The sequence below is a fragment of the Apteryx mantelli genome, chromosome 3 (assembly GCF_036417845.1).
Source record: "Apteryx mantelli isolate bAptMan1 chromosome 3, bAptMan1.hap1, whole genome shotgun sequence".
In the NCBI taxonomy this organism is placed as follows: Eukaryota; Metazoa; Chordata; class Aves; order Apterygiformes; family Apterygidae; genus Apteryx; species Apteryx mantelli.
Window position 1 is genome coordinate 28,884,335 of NC_089980.1, and position 10,198 is coordinate 28,894,532.

General features: G+C 39.5%; 1 protein-coding gene across 5 annotated transcripts in view; it reads right to left on the minus strand.

Annotated features, from left to right (window-relative positions):
• The window catches only part of LOC106490446 (ankyrin repeat and SOCS box protein 3), a 62,456-nt gene that overhangs the window by 22,658 nt on the left and 29,600 nt on the right, over positions 1-10,198 (minus strand). For 4 of the 5 annotated variants that reach the window (XM_067292995.1, XM_067292998.1, XM_067292999.1 and 1 more), the window contains 2 exons: positions 8,062-8,274; positions 5,785-5,943 (listed from right to left, as the gene is read on the minus strand). In XM_067292995.1, coding sequence (XP_067149096.1) covers positions 5,785-5,943; positions 8,062-8,257 — 355 coding nt within the window. In that variant the 5' untranslated portion in view covers positions 8,258-8,274. Of the gene's footprint in view, positions 1-5,784; positions 5,944-8,061; positions 8,275-10,135; positions 10,155-10,198 lie in introns of those variants that run through there. The other variant, XM_067292997.1, reaches the window with a different exon arrangement.

The window sequence follows — 10,198 nt, forward strand, 5'->3', positions numbered from 1 at the left end:
AAACAAATCAGATACTGAAGTTAAGAGGTTATAGCCACAATTTCTGGGCTAGTTTTAATTCCATTTTCCTAAACCATGTTCAGCATGATAATCGTCTCCAATTTTATTCTCAGCATTTTTATTCTTGCAAAAATAAACCTTTTGGCATTTATGGCAGTGCTGACCTACAAGACGGTTCGCTGACCAGCAGACCACTACACTATCGGAAACAACGCATGGACACTGAGATCACTTAATGAACTTCTGCATGACAATTTCTCTTTGGCAGAAAACATTAGTCTGGACATAAATAACGTGGTCATTGTTCTTTATTGATTTTTATGACCAATAATACATCATATTTCACCGTGACGATTTGTAGCAACATTCTGGTTAACTTAACATACTTCTAACAAAGAAACATAACTGAAAATATACAATTCCTCTTACCATCTGTAACATTGCTAATTAGTGCTTATATTAGAGCAACATAGATTTCAAGCAGCCCAAAACAAGGGCAAGGAATGAAAATTTATCCATAAAATGTTATACATATATTTATACTGGAGAACTGAGATGGATATCAAAGGCTCAAAACAAACAGTACAAGCAAAGGCTGTTCTGCAGAAGCCTTCCATGAAAACTCTCAGAGGAATATTCCAAAGTCTGCAAACTGTTCACGTGTGTTATCTGCCACATTTAAGTCAAGGCAGCAGAGTTCTAAGTCAGGATCTCAGAAATACTGCTTTAGTCCTAACTCCAGCTTTCCATAAACACAGCAGAGAAAACACTGTCACAACACTGCAGTGTAAAGCACTATGACACGGAGCAAGAGACCTCCGAAGTTTCCAGCGGGTTCAATACTTCCAAGGAGCAGCTTCCAGGCACTGCTAATTCCACCCGCGTGTCTTGTGCAAGGCTGAGGGTTTTGCACGACGTAAGGCACATCCAATCGTCAAAACAAGGAAAAATGCTTATATCCTACAGTCTCGGAGCAGAACAAGTATCTTTCTAGAGAAGGACACAGACCACGCTCACAGACAAGTGCAGAAATGCTGAAGACAACAACGATCTCAATCACTGCCAGAGTCTTGTTTTTCTTTACAGAAGGATACTTTTAACGAGAACTGCTTTAATCCATAGCAGTCATCTGCTGTTGCTTAGGTCATGCTGACACCTGCTGGCAGACGGGCAAAGAATCCAAAAGCAACAGGCAGGTATTAAATGTGCCTGCCCTGCTCATCTCTCCTGCTGCGATCTTCAGCCCCGAATAAGCATTCGGCATTTCTATTATCGCAGGACAATCCGCTCCAAGCTTTACAAGAGCTGCCGCCCAAGTCTCTTCCAGGGTCAGCCTTGACATAGCGACATCTAGCACATGAACTATTGGCCCCCAGATATTTCAGTCTTTTGCACACGCTTCTCTCAACGCAAAACGATTAGCAAAAAGAGCAGCTTCTCAAGCACGTGAGCTTTTCAACCAGCCACAGGAAGTGAATGGACAGCAACACCCCAGGCCCTAAGGGGAAAAACCTTTCCCACAGGTCTCATTTGGCACCCGTTACCACCCCTCAAATAGGCTGAACGGGAGAAGAAAACCCTCCCCAGGCAGAGCTGGCCAAGTCCTCTCGCACCCTGAAAGCCCACCTCCTCGCCTTCCTGCACGGTCCAGCGCTCGCCCCTTACGCGAGTGTTACAACCTGCTCCTTAGAGCAATGGGAGCAGTTTGTTGTCAGCGCAGTAACGAAAGTCTCTCTCTAAAACACCGGGCAAACAAAGTGAAGTGCATGAAAAACAGAAACCTCCGCAGATACAGCTCTCCGTAGGTATTCGAGTGTCCTTTGAAGCAGAGGAGTTCCTTAAAACAAATCAGCACGCAGAAATGAAATATCTGAGTATTCTGAAGAGAGATCTACTTGGTACCCAGGTGTTTTCAGAAACAGTACAATGCACGTATTCAATAAATATTTCCTAAGGATGCTTTCAGGGCATTTTTGCTTGGTCCTCAACAGTACAGCCTGGTCCGTACAAAGGCACTTGCAATTCATCCATCTCATTGGGAATTCAGCAGTATAAGGGTTTATGAACAACTCCGATATTTTTCTCAGAGCTTGTCACCAATCTAAAATTTGCTTTTCTAAGCGTACGTTAAATTTTTCATTAATACCTTTATTGACAGGGCTTCCGTTTGCCATCCTGACTCACCCGGAGGCTTTTGCCACCAACAAATCCACCAAGCCCCGTTCCTCGCACGCGTGGACAAGCGCGGTGCCGCGCTCACTGCGGACCCAGCACTTTCTGGAACCCCAGGCACGAGCTCGCGGGGCGAGCGCCTCAGCTTGCAGTACTCAAGGTGCGACACAGAGCTGTGCCGGAGCTCGGCGATACCCTCCGGAATAACCTGGCCGCGAACCTGCTCCTGTTTGAGGACCTCTGGGCTCTGCATCCTCAGGACCGTTCCTCCGTCCACTCTCCTCTATGGAGGCACTCAGGGACTGCGCTAATTACCATCACCCAGCGCTCCTTTAATGGCACCTTCCCCACAAGTGCTGCCTGGCACAAGCACTTTCAAGCAAATAAGCTATTTAGCTGTTAAAAAGCAAAATGCGAATAGACGCCTAAATAAAGCTAACATAGTGCACAACTTAATCTTTTCCTTAGCTCAGTAGAAAAATAAGAACTTGCCAATGAATGCTATGTTTATTGAAGACTAGTGAGGTAAATACCCCTCCTGGGTTTGATTTATTTACATTAAAAAGGCCCTCAAATACAGGATTATTTGTCTAAGTGGTATGTTAACGATACCACACATGAAGCATACACAAATTAGAGATCAAAAGCCTCTGCCTTCAGACAGTTTGGAAGAGCTAGCTTGAGAATAACCAAACAGGGGATCATAAGACTTCAGAACAAATTTTTTTAAAAAGCCATCCACAAAACAAGTTTCATTTTAGGAGGTACTATCTATTAGCAATAGGTTGTAGCTTTTATTTGATTTATCTTTGCATTTTATCACAGGTGATTAGCATAGCAATAATTCCAATAAATAAGCATATGCAGAAATGCAACTCTGCATATTAGTTCACACATAATAAACCCAAAAGATCCTCAGCCTATCAATTCCACAGCCATTTGTAACATACATTGACAACCTTTTGCTACAGGAGATGACTAAAATATCCAACAGGTTTACAAGTGAAAAATAATCTTCAACACATCATGGAGAAGTCATTTATAACAGTCATTTAACACACAGGAATTATTTATTTCTTTTAGAGTCTGACACTGCAGATGTACCTGAAGACAATCAAGCTCACTTTAAAGCACTGACTTGATCAATAAGCACCCATTCACAAAACAATATAAAGAGGAAGAATCAGCCCACTCAGTATGTAAACAATTTACTTCTTTTATAAAGACATGAAGGCTTACATATACACATAAAAACTAAAAACAATGAGATTTCCTTGAAGGCCTCTTACTAGGAAAATAAACTTGTTTATGAAAACTAAAAATCATAAACTGATGACAATTTTAGTCAATTATAAAAGATGGGAAGAAAAATCTTAAATGTAAACAGTGTACCACTATTCTCAAGAAGTGAAATTTTTTGCAATTTTCAATTCTGGAAATAAAACAAGTCCTTCTGTAAAAACAAACAAATCCATAATACAAGACCCTGTTTCAGTGAAAAATTCTCCCCAGACTGATACCGTATTTCTATCCTGTAAATGCAATTAAAAATTGTTATCCTAAGTAACAACACAAAAGTTAAAAAAAAGACAAGAAAACCCTCATTAAAGGTCTCATCCTGCCCCTTCACAACCAAAGAGCAAGGGAAGGGCACTTCCCCGTGCAGGACTCGCCCTGCAGGCTTCAGCCCGCACTTGCGACTGACAACCTACGTTTTGCTTCCTCCCCATCTCCTTTTGCATGTCACAACAGAAGTGTTTCTTGCCCCGTTCTCACCCAAAATTGACAGCGTACAATCAAACAAGGCTTCAGTCACATGTTTTCTCACCGTTGAGAATACTGCACTGACATGTTTTCTAACTAGCATCCAACTAATTAGTTTGCTCTTCTAATATTTTACTTCTTTCCATACTAGAGATTTGTAAATAAAGATTTGAAATAAAAATAGCTCTCCATAGTGTTCATTTTTGAAGATTAATTGTAACTGATGTTTCTAGTATTTTTTGATGTAATACAAACCTGCATAGCTAGTTTTTTTGAAGAGCTGATTTTTTTGTTCAGAATTTAAGCTGCACATTACAAAGGTGCACCATCTTAATTTTCTGATCTCTTGAATGACAGCATTTCAAGTAAAAAAGATATAAATGTTCTAAGATATAAATATATAAAATATATATATATTAAAAATCCCTTACCTCTGTAGTTGCCTAGGATGCCTTCTCACCTGAAGTGTTACCAGCTCACCAGCACTCTAGCTACAGGCCTATCCCACCAGCTGCTACCCCTCTCTCCACTGCGCTGGCGTTCCACCACCAATCATTTAACAACCTGCTCCACTAAACACCATCGGTCTCACAGATGAAGACACTGAGGTCAATAATTGGTGAAGTAATTTTTCCCATATAAATTACTGTAATAGAGGAAGGATGCATGCAGGGTCTTAAGAAACATGGTATTTAAATATAAAAGGAACATTATACATGGTGTGGAGAATTGAGAGGCAAAAGCAAAATCAGGAGTCATCCAGGATCATCAATTGAAAAAGATGGTGGCTTTTTGCCACCATGGATTTTCTCTCTTCCAAAAGATCTTAGCCACTTCATCCATGAGACCAAAAGCCCGACAAATCTTTTATTCTGAGTGGCATTGCTGTCTCTTTCCGAACAGTAAGATTTTCACTGTTGTCATCATCTTTCTCAGATTAGTCAACATAGTCAATACATGGAGAATGAAGGAGGGAAAGAAGGGTAGAGCATTCAGCCTCACAGATGAAGTGGCTGAGAATCCATCTTTAAGATTAGTAATCTGTTCCCAAAAACCAGACCCCCAAAGTCACCACCTCCTCCAGCTAACATTCCTGATGATCACTGAATATTTAAATTGTGCATACTTCATAATTCTCTGCACACATCGCACTTTATTCTTATGGGAAAAATCACTTCGCCATCCCTCACCTTACTAACCATGACACTTTTCAGGACTGTATCCTTGGTAGATAGCTGGGAATGCCTGTATTTGGTCACATTTAGAGCACCACAGCTAACAAGGATCTCAAAGCCATGCACACTATTCAACACCATGCTATAAACAGTGCCTAGAAAAGAAAACAATTAAAAAAAAAAGACATTTTTGAATGTCTGCAACTGCAAATGCTTTGTCTTAAAATTGCACTGAAACTAGCAATTTAATGGCAACATACTTTTTAAATATACTGTAGACCACCAAGACTATAAATTTCCAGGAATAAGAGGACTTTTCACATAAGAAGCAGAGAGGAATTAAAGGGAAAAAAAAAAAAAAAGACTTAATACTCCCAATACAGATGTAATCCTATACCTTCTAGACCTTTTCTGTGCTTAAAAGAAACAAAAGATGTAAAAAGTCTATTCTGTTTTACAACTTTGTTTTGAAACACAGTCTGAAGCAGACTTATCCTTAAATAGTAAACAAATTTTAGAACCACTCCATCTCTGATTCTATAGCTTAGTATTTATACAAAAGGCTTCAAAAAACATGAAACATGATAAGCAGGGAATAAACTCTGGAATATACCGTGACTCTTCCCTACACATCAGTATTCTGCTTCTCAGATTTCAAGAAAGCATGCATCACCTAGAAACAGTGGGGTGGTTGCTTCAGTAGTAACTTCATTAGGATCAGCTCCAGCTTCCAAAAGAATGCTGACACTTTCCACACACCCATGGCTTGCAGAAAGATGCAGTGCACACATCCCTTCAAACGTCTCTGATTTTATGTAGTTATCAGATGGAGCTACAAATGAGAATAATGAAAGAGGTATATTTAGCAATAAATTATATAACACAGTTGTTTTCTTAAAATAACCAAATAATTTCAGATGCATGGCCTGAGTACCCATGAACATGCTTTTAGACTATTGCAAACAGCAGTATCAGTTATTGCTGGCCCTACACAAATACATGCTTTGGACAGAGAACGTAAGGTAGAATCAGTTGTCATTCAGTTTCTTAAGTAATCTCAGACACAGACGGCTACAGACTTTAGAGCAGAAGAAAAAGAGCGTGGGACACAATGTCCCACAATAAAGTGAAGTACATTTGTTGCAATAATTACAACTTTCTTTGCCTTTTTAATGTAACAAGTGAAATCAGTACTCAGACAGTATCAGCCACTCTCTCTTGCATTCAGGAGGTGGTTATGAGAGGTAGAGCTCAACATCTACTTAGCTACCTTCTCTCAATTATTAACCTTTCAGGACCTCTCTTTTGTCAATGGACAAAACGTAGTACCATCTGATGATGATTCTGACCATCCTAAATTAACCAAGACACTGGAGGGGCCCTTAATTCTTTACTGACAATATGGAGAGTAAAAAAATTTTTATGGAAAGTAATACGGAGAGTAAAATTTTTTTTTAGATGGCTGAAGTCAGGTAAGATGAATCCTGTTTTGAAGTTTCAATGAAAGCTGAATGAAAGTGGGAAATTCACCCCAATAAGACCATTCTTAATTATCAGAAATAGGGTTGTATCTCAATAAGCTGCTGAAGCTGCCTGATCTCTCATGGAGCGAGTGCCTCTAACCTGCATGAGCAAGTGTAAGATATTAGTTTCATAGCACATTTAACATATTATGTGCCACTTGGCTGGGTTTTGAGTATATATTATCTGACCTTGAATCCCAATGAAAGAAGCCATAAACATCCTAGGAAGCTCTTCAAGAATCTTCCTTTGTTTAGACAGTATGAGGGAGCCTGATCTCATCAACAGCGTGCAGTCTAACTCACCTTTGATAAGAACAGTATTGAGAAAAAACTAGCAGTTGCATTGTATGAGAACAAACATTTGCACGCAAAACAGAAGATTAAGCTTAGGGATCTTCTTGCTTTTGTAAAACAACAAATAAAGCAAGCTGCAGTTAACACGTGAATGAGGCCTTTCAAGGATCTAGGATGGGAAGACACGAAGGGGATCCTTAACAGAAGAAAGATGTGTTGCTATTTGACAGGTAGATCTAAAGGCTTAGGGAAGAAGAACATAGAAAAGAAATGATTCCTACTATTTTTGATTATTATCATGTTATCATAAGTATTACCATGTTATCATTTTGAATATTATCATATTACCATCACAGGTGTTATCATGTTGCCCAAAGGAATTTATTTTATTTAGTGGCTCTACACTTCTAGAGCTTTACCAGATTATCCATCAGTATATTCTCCTCATAAGGTGTTCAGCACTTTGCAGGAGCTTAACCAGCATCCAGTACTCTATGTTCTCACCTAGGACCTAACCTCTAGTCTAGGAGACCACATTAAATCAGACAGGGAGGGTTGGCATGATGGGAAGTTGACCAGGCTGTGCAGGAGCAAGAGTGATCCTGTGATATAAACTGTAAGTCTATATTACCCAGGCATTTGAAAAAACAAAAACTTCCAGAAGAGAGACTGAGGTCAGCCCTTCTTCCTTTCTCTCAGCCCCAGCAGAGTATCTGGCATGTTCTGCTCTCATGTGAACAAAGAGGTCTACAAGTGCAAAAAATTCTTTAAAAGTAGGCATCTGCTACTTTTAAACACTTGAGTTGGCAATTTCAACCAGCTTTTTAAATACTACATGACATAGTTACTCCTCAATATCATGAGCTGAGATTTGGGTGTTGACTACAGTTAGTACTGATTGTACATGTTTTCAGCCAGGTAATAAAACATAATATCAAATACATCTCTGTACAGAGTAAGACAGTGCCTTTTTTTTTTTTTTTAAACCATATCCAGTCAGATTTTATAAAGGTACATTTAAATTTACTAAACAAATAAGAATATGATAGAAGAAATGTATTTAATTCCTATTATTTTATATCACAGAAAAATTCAGAAGAAAATTTTACTATTTCATATCAAATTTTCCTTACCTGCGCGAATAAGTAACTTCAAACATTCACTTGAATTGCAAACTGCTGCTTCATGGATTGGCATCCATCCCCTGTTATCTGGAACATCAATGCTGTATCCCTGTTTAATTAGTTTCCTGAGCATTTTCACATTTCCTTCTCTAGCTGCAAGTCCCACAGCGGAACATCTATCAGAATAGGCCTCTGTGAAATCCATTCTTCATAAAGTAAATTCTGAGGTAAGGAGGGGGGAGGAAGAGAAGGAAGCAGAGAAGAAAAAATAAGTATCTGTTAGTACAAAATATACATATACAGATTACAAAAGAGCAGAATAGCTTTAAATACAGCGACAGAATCACCAGGTCTGTCCAGTTTGCCTCATTTCATAGGGATGTCCTCTTTCTGAATGAACTATAAAATAGAGCCTTGCAGCAGCACCACCTCACAAAGAAATATTTTGCCATGTCATTTCAGTAACATTAAAAGTCTCATGCAAAACTGCTTTAGTTAGTAACCCATGCATCTTGCTATCATTTCTACATGATGATGACTATTTTGACACACAGTTGTAAAGCAGATACTTCTGAAATGCTTTATCATTTACTACTTTTTAAAGACTTGGACGTGTCCTAAGTATATGACACCAGCCTCAAAACCCTACAGTCTAGGGACCCAAGTCTGTTTCTAATCAAGTCTTCGTGGACAGATCATCAATGTAGAAACAGTGCTTAACTGCATAACCCAGTTGTAGGATTAGGTTAGAAACCTATGTAAGACAAATACCATACAAATAAAAAGGGAGAATAGAAAAAAGTTACAAAGGTTTTTAGCTAGCTTGCTGGCCTGAACTTGGAGGAAGCAGGTTCAAGCCCTGTTACAGTCTAGCACACTGCTGATGGTAGAGGAGCAGGACATACATGCCCTCTCAGAGCTTTCCTAAATAACCAGCCCTGCTCATGTAATAAAACAACATAAAGGGGCTGAGAGCTGATCCAACTCTCAGACTGAATCAAATAATACCTGAATCCAGAAGAAGCACAGAGCTGCGGAAATACCTCTCAGTCCAGGAAGCCTTAGAATATTCTCTGTAAGAAGAAACTTTCCAGAAAGATCTTTGCCTAATCCTAACTGAAAGACATTGCTGCCAAGCCCACTGGAGGACAGAAGGCTGGGTTTTTCTTCCTGGTTACCAAGAGCTGATTTCTCTTTCTGGTCATTTATGTTTCTTGCAACGATCCCATGAGCTGGACAAATACAGTATCTTTTTTAGGAAACTGAGACACAGATAAACTGCTTTGACCAAGGTCCGAAGTCCTGCCAGCCCAAGAAAACGAGTGCCACAGCTTCTTCAATGGTATTTTCTTGCCTAGGACTTTTTTCCCCCCCCTACACAAACAAAAGGAAAAGGAAGAATTCAAGCTATTTTGGTAGTTAAGACTTACTCTCAAAAGTGTCAAGAGATATTCCCAAGCTGCAGACTGCATGTAGTTTAGAAACACCTGGGAATAGTTGAAGAGGCTCAAGATCAGGAACCCACCCAGTGGCAGCCCTGGGTAGGGAGAGAGCTAATTCACTCCCTTTATAGGCAAGGTAAATTAGCCTACCAAGCTCTCACAGCTACCAAAAACACACCAAAAACAACAAAACAACAAAAAACTAGCTTCCCCTATTTTTACCCAACTTATAGGTTCCCTGAGAGGCATTATGCACAAGAACACTTTGCTACTTACAATATGTGACTCCTGAAAATACGAGCGAAATCACTACCTTTGACAGAGACCTTAGAAAATTAAGGTTATGAAGCTATTCTGCTAAAACATTATACACTTTCACAGCCATTAAACCACATTACTAAAATGCACCCTCATCCGGAAAGGCCCTAAACCACATTATTTTACTGGAATCTGGGAATATACCAAAGATAGAGCCACGCTGTACTGGTTTCATTGGCACACTCTTTCCATAAGCAACCACTGCTTTCCCGGAGAGGACACTGCTAGACTGACACATGGTCCAAGAAAAAGACAGATATGCTTATGGCAGTTGGTAAATGGTGCAAGTTTTTTTAGGTAATTACTTTAATAGCAATAATTACGGTTTAGAGAGGCTCTGAAAAGATGGGAGAAAAATCGCTGGTGACTGAAGTCATCACTCAGGC